Source organism: Medicago sativa, chromosome 3 (genome assembly GCF_051527215.1).
Source record: "Medicago sativa cultivar Bolivia chromosome 3, Bolivia_mono, whole genome shotgun sequence".
NCBI classification, from domain to species: Eukaryota; Viridiplantae; Streptophyta; class Magnoliopsida; order Fabales; family Fabaceae; genus Medicago; species Medicago sativa.
Window position 1 is genome coordinate 87,738,408 of NC_140751.1, and position 17,795 is coordinate 87,756,202.

At 35.8% G+C, this 17,795-nt stretch overlaps 2 protein-coding genes across 2 annotated transcripts; one reads left to right on the plus strand and one right to left on the minus strand.

Annotated features, from left to right (window-relative positions):
- The first annotated feature begins 223 nt into the window (after positions 1-223).
- On the plus strand, positions 224-2,509 carry LOC146941493 (uncharacterized protein C16G5.07c-like). Its single transcript, XM_085758012.1, has 5 exons — positions 224-632; positions 730-837; positions 927-1,170; positions 1,258-1,413; positions 2,085-2,509. Exons 1-5 carry the CDS (start codon positions 466-468, stop codon positions 2,190-2,192), a joined length of 783 nt encoding a protein of 260 aa, XP_085614138.1. The 5' UTR covers positions 224-465; the 3' UTR covers positions 2,193-2,509.
- A 3,014-nt stretch (positions 2,510-5,523) lies between these two features.
- On the minus strand, positions 5,524-6,624 carry LOC146941494 (uncharacterized). The gene is made up of 2 exons (XM_085758013.1): positions 6,210-6,624; positions 5,524-6,127 (listed from the first exon to the last, which is right to left on the minus strand). Exons 1-2 carry the CDS (start codon positions 6,358-6,360, stop codon positions 5,727-5,729), a joined length of 552 nt encoding a protein of 183 aa, XP_085614139.1. The 5' UTR covers positions 6,361-6,624; the 3' UTR covers positions 5,524-5,726.
- Positions 6,625-17,795: the final 11,171 nt, after the last annotated feature.

Below are 17,795 nucleotides of genomic sequence, written 5' to 3' on the forward strand. Positions count from 1 at the left end.
CTAACAATGAAAGTTGAACTCACGTTCTTAAAGTGTAGGATTCAAATCCTTAACAACCAAACCAATATGTATTGGTAGTGTCAAAGTACTTGATTAAGGTGGTCTCCTAAAAAACCATATGATAAATTTAGGGAGTAAAATTGGGTTTGTTTAAGTCTTGTATAAAATAACTTTGTTTTGTGTTTACTTAATTATTTGTGTCTACAAAATGTCAATTTATTTTTTTTATAATACAAATGTCAAAATCTATTCCCTCAAACAAAAAAAAAAGTCAAAATCTAAACAAATAAATAAATAATAAAAATTTGATGGCCTCAAAAAAAAAAAAAAAGATAGAAGAAGTTTTAGTAGTGCTTTAGAAAAAGCAACCGGGAATTGAGAACAAAAAACTTGTTGAACACGAAAGAAGATGAAGAAAAAGGGATTTCCGTTGCAGAGAAGGACTCAGAATGCCAAATCACGAAAATGGCTAGCATTTGGAAATCTAATTCAGCGAGAGTCGCACTTCGTTCTATCACCCGGTCCTTGGCTGCCGCGGAATCAGCTACATCTGCTAACCACCTCACTTCTTCCATTCCCTCTTGCCACTCCTCCGTCCGTCATCTCCGCAGTTGTCGAGATCTTATTTCCAGGTAATTACTTAGTTTCATTCTCACTAATCACGTTTCTCTTCCATTAAACCATTATTTAACAGTTATTATCTGCTATAATTGCATTGCACTGTTTCAGCCACTCCTTAGCGTCTGCGTTAACTTCAACTACTAACCACACCTCATATAGATTCTCCTCCGTTCGTTATGTTCACTTTCGCCGCCGTTACTATGATCATATCTCCAAGTTAGTTAAATTTATTATCCTTATTGTGGTTTCGCAATAATAATAATAATACTGTTATTCAAATTTATTGAAATTGAATTTCTGATCAGGGAATATGCAGAACCTCCGATGAACTTTGGTATTAACTTTGTGCCGGAGCAGACAGTATATATCATCGAGCGATACGGAAAATACTTTAAAACTCTTCCTACTGGCGTCCATTTTTTGATCCCTTTTGTTGATAAAATTGCTTGCGTCCATAAGCTATGGATAGAAACCCTTAAACTTAATAGTCAGAGCGCTTTCACCAATGATAACATCGGCATGTTCGTAGATGGTCGGATTGATGTTAAGGTCTATCAACTTTTCTGTCTCTGATTTCGGTTAATACTTTTTAGGTGCTTGTTGATTTGTTTTGTAACTGTTTTTGTTGGAGTGCAGATTGTGGACCCTAAGCTTGCTTCTTATGGAACCGAGGATAATCCCCTTTATGCTATCCATGAGCTGGCTCAAACCACAATCCGTAGTGAAATCCATAAAATTACTTTAGATGATTTCAACAAGGAAAAGAACGATACACTGCCTAAAAAGATTATGGTGAGTTTAGTTCCTTTAACTGGTTGTTTATGCTATGCTACTCATTTTAGCATTGGTTCATTATTTTTACGGGAGCATTTCGAATTTCGATAGTTGCATTGGTGCAAATCGTGGATAAGAAGCACATAACTAAGTTATGAAAATAATGTGCCTGTTTAGATGGAGCTTAGAGACTTGGTAGAAGGATAATCGGTCCAGCTTATAAGTTGATAGTTCTGTTTGAATGAAGAAAACACTATTTATTAATCAACAAAAGCATCTCAAATAGTAAAAAGCCAAACACCCAAACAAGCTGTTATTGTTCCGAGTTGGAGTATGATAATATAAAATAGAATAAAATCCTGAATTAGCAAATAACAATATATACTAGATAATATCAACGACCAATAACCCTATTTATGACATTGTAAACCCAAATGACTTACACAGAAACTAAACTTGCTTAGATGTTAGAACATAGAAATGATAGTAGATAACAAACATGAACCAAAAGCCTATGAGCTTGCTCTTCCAAAGGAGTCAACCTTGTATTTTTCTTTTAATCTACCAGACGTAAACATGAAGGTAAAAGCTTTAAAATTTTCCACAAAGAAGTATACAAAGAACAACTCTTTCATCATTAGCAGCTATAATTCATAATGGTTAATTTAATTGTTGCAAATTTGTTGCAGGAGTCCATTAATGTGGCTGCAAAAAGGTGGGGTCTAGAGTGCCTTGGATGTCAGATAAATGACTCTGGCACGAGATTGATGCCACGGAATGGTGCAGACGACGAGTAATATTTTGTCCTTCCCTACCTACTGTTTTCAAGAGAACAAGTGCAAAATGAGATTTCTTTATGCTCGTTGTAGAAATATTTGCTTTATTCATGTGTTTATTACAGCTGAATAGTACAGTTTAAATAGAAGTAACATGGGGATACAAGTTCCTTAATTACAGCTGAATAGTACAGTTTAAATAGAAGTAACATAGGGATACAAGTTCCTTAATTAATTGAATCATAATCCTACGAAATGAATAAGGATGGTTAATGATTTTACTAATCCTTACGATAATTCTGGACACAGACACAATTTACATGTTCTTGAGTATGGGATTTTTTGTCATTTGGGAATATCATATTCTGGCTAAATAGCTTTTTAAAATCATCTATCTAGGCAGTTATTCGCCACTATTTAGCCCTTAAACTTTTTTTTATTGTTAATAACAGTATATAAAATCTTTGGAATTGTGGTGAAGCCTCATGAACAAGGATACCGTTTATCTTTACTCTTGATCAAGGTTGCTTCTTCTAAGCTCATTCGCATAGTCCCAAATATGGCCATTTTGCAACACATGATTCTTTTCTACCATTTCTCTTGTTTCCTTTATAGACATGAATATTGAGTAAATACTCAAATATGTCTTTAAAATTGTAGGATTGTATTTGTATCAATATAGTCATTAACATTGCAATATTCTAAAACGATCCTTGGAATTGTAACATTTTAATTAAGTTCATACTTCCGGTGGGGTTTGTCTAAAGGACTAGAATGACAATATGTTTTTAATATTGGTAATGAATTTGAAACTAAGAGGGGTAGCCTTGGCACAACTGGTAAAGTTGTTGTCATGTGACTGAAAGGTCACGGATTCAAGTCCTGAAAACAACCTTGTGTCAATTCACCCCCACCACCCCTTACAAGGACACAACATCCAACCACCACCTTGAAGCATATGATGGCCAAGAGTTTTCGCCCAGATTCAAAAGATAGTTAATTTGATTCCCATACTTACAACAAAGGACCTTCTTCCACAAAAGATAGTTGAATCAACCTCCACCTCCATTTAGCTAAAAGACTAAAATTCACCATCCTCAAGTCTCTCCCAAACCCCCCTTAGATCGAGGTAGGCATACCGTCGACCACTTTATCCAACAAACCTTCTTACCCCCCATCACACCTCCCCAAAGAAATTCTCTTTGAATTCTCACCACCCTCTTCCACACCTTTACCTGTAACTTGAAAAAAGAAAGGTAAAAAATTGAGATTGCATTCAACACCGCATTTAAAAGTAAATCCATTACTTTGGACTTCTAGGATCGGGAAAAAACAAATCCTTAACACAAGTATTCTTTATCCTTTACTTCTTCTCTGTTGTGTATGTATGTGTACAATCTCTTAAAATAACAAAATAAAACTTCTTTCAAAAACAAAATAAAGACTTAACCATGTGTTTTGGAATGATGGAATCAGTCTACCATTCGAATAAAAGGCATTGTGGGATGTAAAGGCATAGAACCTAGCTTATTACAGGAGAGAGTTCAACTTCGTATAACCTATAATATGATCATAATTGGAATAGTATCATGTACATGTCACATTACTAGATAGCTAGTCCTGCACTTCATCACATGAAATGAAATCAGGTTGTAAGGGAATACATACAATATTGGATTAACCAAAAGTTCAATTCATTACTTTTCAATAGGGCTGGAAATGAGTTGAGTCGAACCGAACTCGTTTGAGCTCGACCCGACTCGATAAGATTCAGCTCAGCTCGAAACTCAACTCGAGTTCGATACGAACCTTTTTTTAACTCGAGTTCGGCTCGTTTAATGTTCACGAACAACTTGGTTCAGCTCGATAGGTTCAACTCGTTTACTCAAGTAACATAATTCAAAACTTTTTTTTCTCGTTTTGTTTGTCAAAATTGTATATTTTGACCATTTAATTTATTTAAAAAAAAACAAAAATTAAAATATAATAAAATCATTGACCTAGTCGGTCTTAAGACCGCTAAGGAAAATAGTAGTAACACCTAATTGTTAGTAGAGAAATGCTAGGGTCACACCCACTAACACTCTCTTTCAACACACTCAATAAAAATTAGCCATGTGTTCTACTTTTTTAATTCAATTAACTTGAAACCTGTTCAATCAGTTTCTAAACATTTGATTTTTTTTAATAACTTAGTAAACACTTGGAGAGAGAAAGAGGAGAGAAGAGTGTTGAGAAACAATCTGGGTCTTCAATTTCTATCTTCAAGCTTGAAAGCTTAGGAACCCAAAATTAAAAGAGTCACGTGAAATGGTATTGTTCATCGTCTATCCACTACGAGCATCATCATTTACCTGGTGTTTTGATCATGTGATTTGGAGAAAATTCATGCAAGTCATTTTTAACTAATGGAGTAAAATCTATCATCCCTGAATAATTACTTATAAAAACCATTAAAATAACGAAAAGAATGGATCTCCATGTAACTCCTGGTTTAAAAGAAAGTGATGAATTAAAAGAAACTGAAGTCATCTTTTTGCAATTCAACAACAGGAGCACATTTAGATCAGGGGAGGAACAAGTATGACGGTGGACATTTGCCGGAGATCGGGAAATCCGCCGCGGAACAAAAAGATTGATGTTAGGTTGATTATAGTTGAAGTTCAAATTCATCATTCTGTATAAGAGTGCCGAAATTCTTTTTATGATTTGTGAAATTTCATTAAAATTAAAGCAATTAAATTGAAGAAAAATCAGAAATGAAGAGAAGAGAGAGAAAGGTCGAATCCTGGAAAAAAAATTGTTTTGGGTTCTATTAATTTTTTTTAATAGGGAATTCTGATTTTATGTTTCCAGATACAATGAAACTTGCCCCCTTTTTAGGTTTTCATCGTATTGTTCACTGGAATTTCAAGCTTTCAAGATTGAAGATGACTGCGTCGTGTTCTCCACACTCGTCTAGAAACTAGTTGAACAGGTTTCAGGTTAATTGAATTAAAAAAGTAGGACACATGGCTAATTTTTACTGGGTGTGTTAAAAGAGAGTGTTAGTGGGTGTGACCCTAGCATTTCTCTTGTTAGTATTAGTGTAGCATAGTTAGTATACGCTCCTCTTTTATAACTACCGCTCCACTCTAATGTTGTTAAACTTCCCGATGTGGGACTAAATTTAGTGCAAATATCTTTGATTCAAAGCCCGTACAAGTATGTTGTTAGTGTCTTTTCTTTTCATTCTCTTTTATTATAGTTATTGTTAATTGTTAAACAAATTAGTATTATTTCCTCTGCAAACAAACAAGTAAATAAATATGATAGGAAGTTTGTACTCTATTAATATACTTACTAACTAATATATAACTCAAATTCCGAACTATTGTCGAGTTGATTCGGTTCATTGTCAACCCTACTTTCAAAGTAATAATTATTACAATGAGAAGTTAAAGTCACAATGCTTGCTTAAAAAATTAAGCAACACGAGTCCGTCACCATCAAAACCTAGATGATCCATTTGCACTAAAAAGAGTAAAAACAAAATGCATCAAATACCATAATGTTCTATTCAACTTTGACATCAATCGTCACACCTTCTTGCAGAACAACGTTGAGCATATCCTCTTCATTATTCATTTTAGGCACAACAACCTCGAGCATACCGTTTTCCATCTTAGCTGTAATCGGATATTTGCAATATTGCTCAGTTAACTCAAGTGTGCAAGTGAATCGACTACTATCGCCAAATATGCCAAAGATACTACCACCAAGAGCATCTTTAATGGTAAGAGTCTTGTTATCCACATAGATCTTCACATCTTCCCTATCGAGTTGTAACAAATGTAGACGAAGAAGCAGATTATCCTCCGTCACTCTCATATCAATGTGTTGGAATAGTTGTTGGAAAAAAAGACGTTCCTTTGTCTGGAATACTCTATATAACATTTGCCAAGGAAATAACACACCTATAAGCAACAGAATAAAGAAAAAGTTAAGTGTGAATCAATCAATCAAATCAACATAACAGGAAAATAGAAGATATGGTACTGAATCGGGGGTGATCGTTCTTGATCGTTCTTGGGCACACGACGACGTAGGTTTTGTTCTTGACACAGAGGTAAGCAGCGGAAGAGACCGCAAGAGCAGCAAGAGGCTTTGAGAGGAGACGGGAGGAGAGGAAGCGGGAAGCCATTGGCATATAGATTGAAAAGGTGCTTGTGGGAGAAGAAGAGAAATTGGAGGTGAAAAAGTAGAGTTTACATGCGGGAGAAAGATTAATATTGTTTTGGAGCAGAGAAATTTGAGGGGGTGAATGAGAGAGACTTGGTAGCAACTAGCAAGCAAATTAGTTGCCTTTTTTCTCGATCTAATAGTTGAGGTGTTAGAATTTATGAGAAAAACACGTCCACCACATATACTCTGATACTTTTTTTTCTTTTTTTCTTCTTTTACAAGATATACTCTCGATACATTTGTGAACTAAATCCCAGGAAATCAATAATGTATACATATATATACAGTGTATCAAGTTAGAGGAGTAGTTATAATGAAAGATGAAAGGAATAAACCTCAACCATTTGAGAGAAACTCTTCTATAGACACAATCACAAATGATAGATATTTGGGCACATTCACATCAAATACAAAAATTAAAAGAGAATAAAACTAAATGATGTTGATTGATGTGATCCGATTATTTTTGTTTTAAATTTTTCCATTTGATGCTAGTGTGCCCAAATATTTATCATTTGTCGTTGTGTCTATGGAAGTGTTTCTCACCATTAGGGGATGTATTGAATTAAGATTCTAAGGCATTTTAAAAGACTTTTTCAAAGCCTTGAGGTATTCAATCAAGACTTTTCATCACTTAAAAAAAGTCTCATGGTATTTAAAATCATTCAAATTTCGAAGGATTGTTTAATAAATTGGATTTTGTGGGATTTTTTAGTGAAATTTTAGTAAGAAAACGTCTTTCATGAAAACATGAGATTTCTTGGGATTGTTTTTCTTTTAAAAGTTTACCATCTCTTTCTTCTCCCTTCTCTCCCCCCCCCCCCCCCCCCCCCCCCCTCTCTCTCCCCCTCCCTCCCTCCCTTCTCCCTTCTCTCTCGCCCTCTCCTTTCTTTTCTCCCTTCCCACTCTCTCTCCTCTCTCATAAAATAAGAGTCTGTATTGAGAATATTATGATAGAGAATGTGTTGTAATCATTTCTTTTCAACGAACCCTTAAAATTCATACAATATTTTGAAATCTTATAAATCCATAAAATCCTTTAAAATCTTATGATTTAAATCCATTGAAATCCAAATTGAAAATCCTAATAGTCTTTTAAAATCATGAAAGTCATTAAAATCCTACAAAATCTGAGACCTTTTTACGCGAAAATTGTCCTATAAAATTCTAATCCAATACACCCCCTAGATTAAAATCAATGGCTCAAATTTAAAAGTTATATTTTAAGTAGTTATATATATATATATATATATATATATATATATATATATATATATATTCACTTTTGTGAAGGTGTGTTTTAGCATGAAACACCTTTTCAATTGGTCACTAAAACTACATGGGTATAATAGGGTTTAAAACTACATGTTAATGAAATTGTGAATAAAAAATAGCGAAAAATATGTATTCAATTTTTTATTATATTAAAATAGACATGCAATACTATTTTTTTGAAGTGTGTTGGATTATTATTAGTTTTCTAGATTATTAGAAATAAAAAATAAATATTGAGGGAGTCATGTGTAGATTTTAACATAATGGGGAGGGAAATGTAATTCAAGCTTCTCTCAGGAGAGGGAAGTGAAAAGTTTTCTAATATGTTTTGAATAAGAGGGGAGTGTATATTTTAGGGTAAATTACACTCCCCTCCCCTCAAAGATGCTTGAATTACACTCTTCTCCCCTCTTATGTTAAAATATACACCTTACTCCCTCAATATTTTTTGGCTAAAACGCACTTTTTACCTCCTAAGTTTGCAAAAGTTGCGATTTTGGCCCCCTATTAAAAAACATGGCAAAAGTGACCCCCTATGTCTACCCCCTTTTGCAAAACGTCAATTTTGACTTGGTCAATCCTACGTGTCATGCCACCTGGGTTTTTTTGAATTAAAAAATAAAAGAAAAAGCCACGCATGTATTTATAGAATTAAAAAAAATAAAAAAAGAAAGAAAAAAGGGAGGCACGTGATTTTCTCTCCCATTCTTTCTCTTCCTCCCCATTCTTTCTTCCTCTTCCTTCTTTCCTAACCCACCACCCCCTTTTTCCTCCACCCACCGTGGTGCCTATACCCACCATTCATGAGTTTGCATCAACACATGAATTCCCATAATAACCATTAGGTAAGGGATCAAAATCCTTCAACTTGCGTCTAATACGAGCGACAATGGTCAACACTATTTCACCATTGTTGTTAAGTTTTAAGGCTCTTGCTCTTGACCTCCACACATAACCTGCAATTGATTCAAAAGTAGTGAACTTTATATTTCCACTTTCCTTCATCAAGCTCAACTTAAGCTTTGTTATCATTTCACCCTCCACATTAAAACAAAAATGAAGTACTACAACAACAATCAGCATCACGACCCTTCCAACAACAACTTCGAACCCCCAATGACGAAAATGAAGTCTCGTACTCCCATGTGGGATCCCGAAATTCAGATTCAAATAAGCACAAAAATTCCTTTTTCTTTGTTATTATTTCCCCGTTTCTTTTACTTGTGATTTGGTATTGATTTTTAGAAATCTTCAAAGTTGCAGAGCTCCAAAAACACAACAGCAGGGCTCCAAAAACAGAAAAAAGCCTCAAGGAACAAAACTCCTACAACTGAAACAGCAAAACAGAATTGCAACACAGCTGCTACACAAACAGTGCAGCAATAAACCAGCACAATCTGCTCCAAAGGTTCCCAATTTACCACCAAAAACTAGCACAATCTTCCATTAATTTTTCTGAAATTATGTGGGTTGATTTGGTTTTTCACTAATTGGATTGGGTTTTTAAAATATGGATTAGGTTTGCTAATGTTGTTGATTTTAAGGACATGGTTGTGTTTTTTGATTATGAGGTGGTGGAAAGAACCCAAATGGAAGAAGAAAAGGAGGTGATGGTTGTTGGGTGGTGTGGTTTGGAGAAGAAGCTCACATGTGCCTTTCCAAATTACCCTTTCATTTTTTTCATTTTATTAATTATGAATTACACGCGTGGAATTAAAAAAAATACAAAATAAAAATAAATACACATGTGGCGTGCCACATAAGGTTGACTGAGTCAAAATTGACGTTTTGCAAAAGGGGGTAGACATGGGGGGTCACTTTTGCCATTTTTTTTAATAGGGGGTCAAAATCGCAACTTTTGCAAACTTAGGGGGCAAAAAGTGCGTTTTAGCCTATTTTTTTTATTTTTAATAATGTAGAAAAAAAAAATAATCTAACACACTTTGAAAAAAATAGTATTGCGGGTCTAGTTTAATATAATAAAAAATTGAATACATATTTTTGGCTATTTTTTAATTACAATTTCATTAACATGTAATTTTAAACTCTATTATAAAGTATGAAACAACCCAAAATAAAATTAAAATACGTGAAAAATTACTAAAAACAATAAAGCATGGTAATTTAAAAGTTAATTTCATACTCTAAATTATAAAATCAATAGCAAAATAATTAAATTTAATTATCATTGACATTTAAATTATAAAGAAATGAATTAATTTTTCTTAAATGGTGGTTCAAAATAGATTAAAATAGATTAAAGTGTAGTGCATATTTATTTATTAAGGGAGAGGGTTGTAATTCAAACATCTTTTTTTTTTTTAGGGTTGTAATTCAAGCATCTTATAAGTAATGTGTCTAAATGTTTGTGACCATGTAAAATTTTCTCCTTATTATAACATGTTAATAATATGAAAAGAGTTAATTTTGGAAGATTATATATATATATATATGAGTCAGGATCCGTTGACACCTGGTGTCAACGAATTCGTTGACACCAAATCCTAACCATTTATTTATTTTAATCCAATGATCCAAATTTATTCACTTATAATCTCACGTGACTGAATCCACTTGCATCTTCTCCTTGATTCAAACATCTTCTCCTTGCATCTTACGGAATCCAATTGTTCTTCTCGCTCTCCATTGTCACGGATTCATGGTTAATTCTTTTGTCCCGTCCAAATAAAATCAAACGGTGCTAATTAATTAATTAAGCTTTTGATTGACAACCCCCTTTGGCTCTTTTATTTTTTTCTATTTCTCCATTACCCTTTTCGATAATGCTTTTGAGCATGAATATTTTTCTATTAATGTAAGATGGAAAGAAAATAGTTGCCGCATATTGAATGTTAAATTAAATATTCACACATCTCAATAATAATTTTATAAGCAGAAATAATGCAGTGCCCTGATTTTGAATGAGGATCGTCATCATCATGTTTGATTACAAAAAGTGAAAAACCTTCTTATCCTTATAGAGATCTCATGGGTTACACAAATAAAAGAAAGCAAGGTGCATCAAGAGTGCTGAGACCGTGCAGAAGAGAGCGAGAACGATAAATTGGGGAAAATGCAGTGACCTAGATGGTGTGATCAAACTCACGTGATGTTTTTAAGTAAATAAATCTGGACCATTAGATGAAAATAAATAAATGGTTAAGATTTGGTGTCAACGAATCCGTTGACACCTGGTGTCAACGGATCCTGACTCTCTATATATATATATATATATATATATATATATATATATATATATATATATATATATATATATATATATATATATATATATATGAACGTGTATCACTCCAATTTCCTTTGCTTTTCTTCCTATTCAATTTCCATGGCGTCTTCTCTGTCTCCTCTTATTGAGTCTGAAAACAATAATGGTGAACAATTAACAGAGGAGCACATCATCATCTTTGATGATGAGGATGTAGAAGAAGGTGTTCAAGAGTGTCAAAAAAGCCTCGTGGGCAAGATTGTTACTGAGAAACCTATTCACAAGGGTTCTGTTCATAGTGCCCTAGCCAACATATGGTGTAATCCCAAAGGTTTGAGGATGGAGGAGGTAGCCGACAAAACTTTTCAGATTTTCATGGATAACGATTGTGACCTTGCGAGAATTGCTAACGGTAGTCCATGGTTATTCAGAAATTCATGGTTCATCATTCAGCCATGGAGCCGTGAAATAGACCCTAAAGATATGGAATTTACAAAGGCCCCTTTGTGGGTGCAGATACACGGATTACCTTCTCATTGCCGCACAAAGAATATGGCAACCAAAATCGGGGCTACGTTAGGAGAGGTCTTGGATACAGGTTTGTTTCAGATGCCCGATAAATCTTTAATCATGAAAGCTTATGTTATGTTTGATATCTCTCACAAAATTAAGAGAGGTGCAAATGTGGGAAGTAAAAAGGATGGGGTTTTTTGGGTTGATTTCAAATATGAGAAACTCCCGCAATTTTGCTTTTATTGTGGTATTATTGGCCATGGAGAGATAGATTGTAAAGAAAATAGGGCCGATGATGATGGAAACATGTCACTAAATTTAGGACCATGGCTTAGAGCTCAAATAGGGGGTAGAAGGGTTCATGAGGAAAAGAGAGAGAACAAACAGAAAGTAAATAATGCTGTCAAAGGAAAGGGTGGTAGTAGAAAAGAACTTCCAGCTGACATACTCTCACAGTTGGCATCAATTTCTTTCAAAGAAAGTGAAAAGAATGATGAAGAGAAGGAGTTAAATGGGTTAGTTTTGAATAACACTAGTTTACCCTCACTTGAAGCATATTCTGGCCGAGCAAAAAAGGAGGGAGCACGTATGAATGTTATCCAACAAAATAGTCATGGTAATGAGATGAATGATAATAATATAAAGACATTTATGAACCATGGTATAGATAGCCAAGTAGAAAAAGTGACAAAGCTTCAAAATATTGAACAGCAAGATTTAATTCATGAAGGTGACGTGTTAGCTCTTCAAAAAATAACCCATGTGAATGATGGAGACTTGTTGGCTAGTGTAGAAGCAATCCATGTGAATGATGGTGATGAGTCAGCTAAGGAAAACGTGGACCATGTAGTGGGTACTCATGTGGAAATAAACAAAGACCATATTCATGAAGTTCCAAAAAAATCCTCTAACAAAAGGTGGAAAAGAATTAGTGTTCAACATGTTGTTAATGTTGATGGTGTCCCTCAAAAAACTGAAACTAAGAGAAAAACAAATGATGAATTTGAAGACATGGATATTTCTTCTCCAAAAAGACCACATTATGATACATATATGGCGGGTCCTGTTCAGCAGGCCTGCCAGTCCCAATGAGTTGTCTAGCTTGGAACTGCCGTGGGCTTGGGAACCCATGTGCAGTTCGAGCTTTGCAGAAGCTCACCCAAGATAAAGGGCCCAACCTTGTTTTCCTCTCTGAAACAAGGAGAAAAGATTTTGAGATGAATTTTTTTCGAAATTGGAATGGTTTTTCCAATGTTTTTGCTGTCAGTTGCGCCGGCAATGGTAGAGAGAGATCAGGAGGTTTGGCTTGTATGTGGAAGTCAGAGGTTGATGTTACTATTCTTTCATTCTCATCTAATCATATTGATATGTTAGTAAAGCTCACAAATGACGATGTGGAATGGAGGTGCACTGGATTGTATGGTTTTCCCGAAACTGCTAATAAACACAAGACCTGTGATTTGATCAACCATCTTGCTAATTCTTACTCTATAAATAGATGGTTAATCATGGGTGATTTTAATTTGGTTCTAAATAGCGAGGAAAAACAAGGCGGAAGAAATTTGACTTCAAATACTCTTATCAATTTATTTCGGGATACTTTACAAAATTACAATCTTAGTGACCTTGGTTATGTTGGGGATCCATATACTTGGTGCAATAAACAGGATGGGGAGCATAATATTAAAGCTCGTTTAGACCGTTGTGTAGCAACTCCCGACTGGTTGTTTTCATTCCCTTCAGCCTTGGTGACTAACTTGGTTCGGTATGCATCTGATCACATGCCTATTCTTCTTCGTCTTCAAGCTCCAAAAGTAAAGAGACGAAGTTTTAATAAGCCTAGGCGGTTTGAGCAATGTTGGATGAGAGATAATGATTTTGAGCAAGTTGTCCGACAAGTTTGGTCTTCTAATTCTTCTCAACTTAATTCCAAAATTCCTTACTGTGTGGATGAATTTACTAGATGGGGTGATGATCGCTTTGGTAATGTCCCAAAAAAGATTCGAGAGCTCCAGAAACAACTTGAGATTTTAAATTCTAATTCTGATGTTGCTGGTAACATGAGGAAAATCAAAGAGGTCGAAGCTACTCTTGATGATTTGTTTGAAAGTGAAGAGATTTGGTGGGCGCAACGGTCGAGGGCTGTGTGGCTTCAACATGGAGATCGTAACACAAAATTTTTTCACCAAAAGGCTTGTCAAAGGAAAAGTAGGAATTGGGTGGATGTCATTTATGATGAGTATGGAGAAAAAATTTCAGAAGAAGAAGACATCGCTAGAATTTTTACTGAATTTTTCCAAAATTTATTTACCTCTTCTGAGCCGTCTAGGATTGATGAAGCTGTGAATGTTGTGCAAGGCAGAGTAACTGAACGAATGAGAGGGATTCTAAACCAGACTTTTTCCCGAGAAGAGGTTTTTGTTGCTCTAAAATCAATGAAACCTACAGCAGCTCCAGGCCCGGATGGCATGCCAGCAATCTTTTATCAAAAGTATTGGCACATCGTGGGAGATGAGATCTCCTTTTTGGTACTAAACGTGCTAAATAATGGCGGAGACTTGAGCAATTTGAATCACACTTTCCTTTGTCTCATTCCTAAAAAGAAGAAGCCAACTCTGACAAGTGAGTTCAGACCAATTTCTCTCTGTAATGTTATTTACAAAATTATAACAAAAGTGATAGCTAATCGACTGAAATCAATCCTACCTGACATTATTGATACATCCCAAAGTGCTTTTGTTCCTGGTCGATTGATTACAGATAATGCACTTATTGCTTTTGAAGCATTTCATTATATGAGGAAAAAAACTACGGGTCGTAAAGGTTATGTGGGTATGAAATTGGATATGTCCAAAGCTTATGACAGAATTGAATGGCCTTTTATCAAGGAAGTTTTGAATAGCATGGGTTTTCCCCAACATTGGATTTCCCTTATCATGAATTGTGTTTCAACTGTATCATTTTCAGTTCTCTTGAATGGTGGTCCGTGTCAATCCTTCTTGGCCCACAGAGGTTTGAGACAAGGGGATCCATTATCTCCTTACCTATTTATTTTATGTGCTGAGGTTTTTTCAGGGCTTATTTCTAGAGCTATTGAGAGGAACACCCTTCATGGTATCCAAATTGCAAGAGGAGCCCCAGTTCTTTCTCATTTGTTCTTTGCAGATGACTCTCTCATTTTTTGCAGAGCTAATCAATCAAATGCTGCCAGTATCCAAAGTATTCTCCAACTATACCAAGATTCTTCTGGACAACTTGTGAACTTGGATAAATCAGAGATCTCTTATAGCCGAAATGTTCCGAATGAGAAAAAAATTGAATTCCAAAGATGGATCCCTTTTAAGGCTGTGGAGACACAATCAAAATACTTGGGGCTTCCCTCCTATGTCGGGAGATCGAAAAAACAAGTATTTGATTTTATCCAAGAACGGGTATGGAAGAAGTTGAAAGGTTGGAAGGAGAAATTTCTTTCATCAGCAGGTCGAGAAGTTTTGATCAAATCAGTGGTTCAGTCTATCCCAACCTATATCATGAGTTGTTTCCTCCTCCCAATAGGGTTATGCGAGCATATTGAATCTATGATCAAACAGTTCTGGTGGGGCTACAGTAAAGGGGAGAAGAAAAAGTTTCATTGGATTAATTGGAATAAATGTTGTCAACCCAAAAAGAGTGGAGGCATGGGTTTTAGAAATATCAAAGATTTCAACCTTGCTCTGCTTGCTAAGCAAGGCTGGCGTATATTATCAAATCCTGATTCTTTGCTTGCAAGGTGTTTAAAGGCTCGATATTTTCCACGTGGAAATTTATTGAAAGCGAGTCTTGGACATATTCCAAGCTATACTTGGCGAAGTATCCAAGGAGCTTTATGGATTTTGAATCGTGGATGTCTTTGGAGAGTGGGAACGGGACATTTCATCAACATTTGGGAAGATAATTGGCTCCCTCTTCAAAATGGCTACAAAGTGTGGTCTCCAAAGCCCCCCAATTCTGAACTTTCTCAGGTGTCTCAACTTATTCATCATGATCTTGGAATTTGGAATGCATCGTTGGTAAATGCAACTTTCTTGCCTTTTGAAGCCATGCAAATCCTCCAACTCCCTTTGCCAACATCAACACATATGGATTCTCAAATTTGGGGACCTAACAAAAATGGCATTTTCTCAGTTAAAAGTGCATATCACTCCATTCGAAAGTGGGAGGAATTTAACATTTCTCAAACTTCTACTCGTGGTGCCAATTCTGAGTGTTGGTCAAAGCTTTGGAACATTCGCACCATCCCAAAACATATCCACCTTGCTTGGAGTATTTTTCATGATAGCCTCCCCACTAAAAAGAAGTTGATCCGTAGGGGAATGTTGATTGACCCTCTTTGTTCTCGTTGTGGTAATGCTGACGAAGATCTGGATCATGTCTTTAAAGGGTGCATCTGGGCGAAAAAGGTGTGGTTTCACTCTCCTTTGGGTGTTCGAATAGAGGATTCTCCCCTCTCTTTCATTTCTTGGCTTGATCATGTCATTTCACATTCACCATCAGATGTCATCTCATATGTTCTTTCTTTATGCTATGGTATTTGGTTTGCTCGCAATAAGTCATGTTTTGATGGGAAACAAAATCTTGTGGAAGATATTGTTCGTAAGGCTTGGGCTATAGTGGATGACTATAATTTAATGTTGAACACACATGTATCATCTGATAATCCGGAGCCTTCCAACTCCCCCGTTTCTTGGAACCCCCCTCCTCCAAACTGTTATAAAGTTAATGTTGATGCTGCTGGTCCAACTAACAATATGTGGGGTATTGGCGTTGTTATTAGAGATTCATATGGAGATGTTGCAGCAGCAGCTACTTGGATTGTTGAAGCCATTCCAGATCCTGATGTTGGCGAGGCATTGGGTGTAAGGCTAGCGATTCAGTTTGCTCTCGATATGGGGTTTTTCCAGGTGGTGTTTGAAAGCGACTCTCTTAACGTGGTCCGTGGTTTTCACAAACATTCAAATAATCAATCTTACCTTGGTATGGTGGTTGCTGATTGTAATCGTCTTAGTTCCCGTTTTAATTCCTTTTCATTGAGTCATATTAAACGTAGTGCTAATATGGCAGCTCATTCTTTAGCTAAATTTGCTTTAACTTCCTCTGATACTGTTTGGATTGAGGAATGCCCTCCTTGTATTGTTTCTTCTATTGCAGCCGATTTGGTTGCTTAATGAAATCCTTTTTTTCCGTCAAAATATATATATATATATATATATATATATATATATATATATATATATATATATTATGTTCGATGGATATGACAAAAAAATATATATATATATTCTCCATACTACAAATTCATTCGAACAAGGTTTAACATCAGATAGCATCATATAATTTTTTTTGAGTATATTACACTCCCCACCCCTAAAAAATGCTTGAATTACACTTCACTCTCCTCTTATGTTAAAATATAGAGTAAATTACACTCCCCTCCCCTCTAAGATGCTTGAATTACACTCCCCTCCCCATTACTTATTTTTTTGGTACAAGGTGAGAAAGAAAAGAAAAAATAAAACAAAAAAAGAACTATCTAGTAAAAGAAACCCCACTAGCGTCAGCTAGTAGGAGGAGACTAATCCCAACTGGTGGAGCAATGATTCGGTTATAAGCCTCGAGATTGCGAGCTCCCATCTTAGCAAGGTAGTCAGCACACGCGTTGCCTTCCCGAAGAGTATGCAATAAATGGACTTGCCAGTCCCTAGCTAAAAGCTCCTGAATATTATGGAGGATAGCTGCATAATGATGCCAAGTGTTAACTGGTTCAGAAATTAACTTTATTGCTAGTTTTGAGTCGGAATAGCACCACAATTCCGAACAACCGACCTCCCAAGCCATGACCAAACCGTAATACACACCCAATAATTCTGCGTGAAGGATGTTGGAGAAACCAATATTTCCAGCAAACCCCTGAATCCATGTACCATCAGAATTTCGGATCAACCCTCCAAAGCCTGAAACGCCGGGATTACCGAGACTACTACCATCCACATTCAATATCATACCGGTGCCACCCTGATCATTCCATCGAATCACTCTCATAGGGGAAATCGAATGATGCTGCCAGAAACAATTAATCAGCAAATGGGCATAATTCTCCGTACAGACCTTCAGAGAGACAAGTGAAACCAATTCATTCTTCATACATAGTTTATTTCTAGCGCGCCAAAGCCACCAAACAGCCGCTAGGAACATATAAATAGATGAACCTTTCACACCAGTTCGAAGCCACTCATACAAATCAGCAGTCTGGAAAAAGGAGTTACCTGAGAATCCAATTGATCTCCAAAAGCGATTCACAAAAGCACAATCACGCAAGCAGTGAAGCGTAGTCTCAGGTTCCTGATTAC

Coding starts and splice junctions, on each gene's coding strand:
- LOC146941493 (XM_085758012.1), top strand. CDS start 466: ATGGCTAGCATTTGGAAATCTAATTCAGCGAGAGTCGCACTTCGTTCT. Junction 633..729: donor TGTCGAGATCTTATTTCCAG/GTAATTACTTAG, acceptor GCACTGTTTCAG/CCACTCCTTAGCGTCTGCGT. Junction 1,414..2,084: donor CACTGCCTAAAAAGATTATG/GTGAGTTTAGTT, acceptor AATTTGTTGCAG/GAGTCCATTAATGTGGCTGC.
- LOC146941494 (XM_085758013.1), bottom strand. CDS start 6,360: ATGCCAATGGCTTCCCGCTTCCTCTCCTCCCGTCTCCTCTCAAAGCCT. Junction 6,128..6,209: donor GAACGATCACCCCCGATTCA/GTACCATATCTT, acceptor TGTTGCTTATAG/GTGTGTTATTTCCTTGGCAA.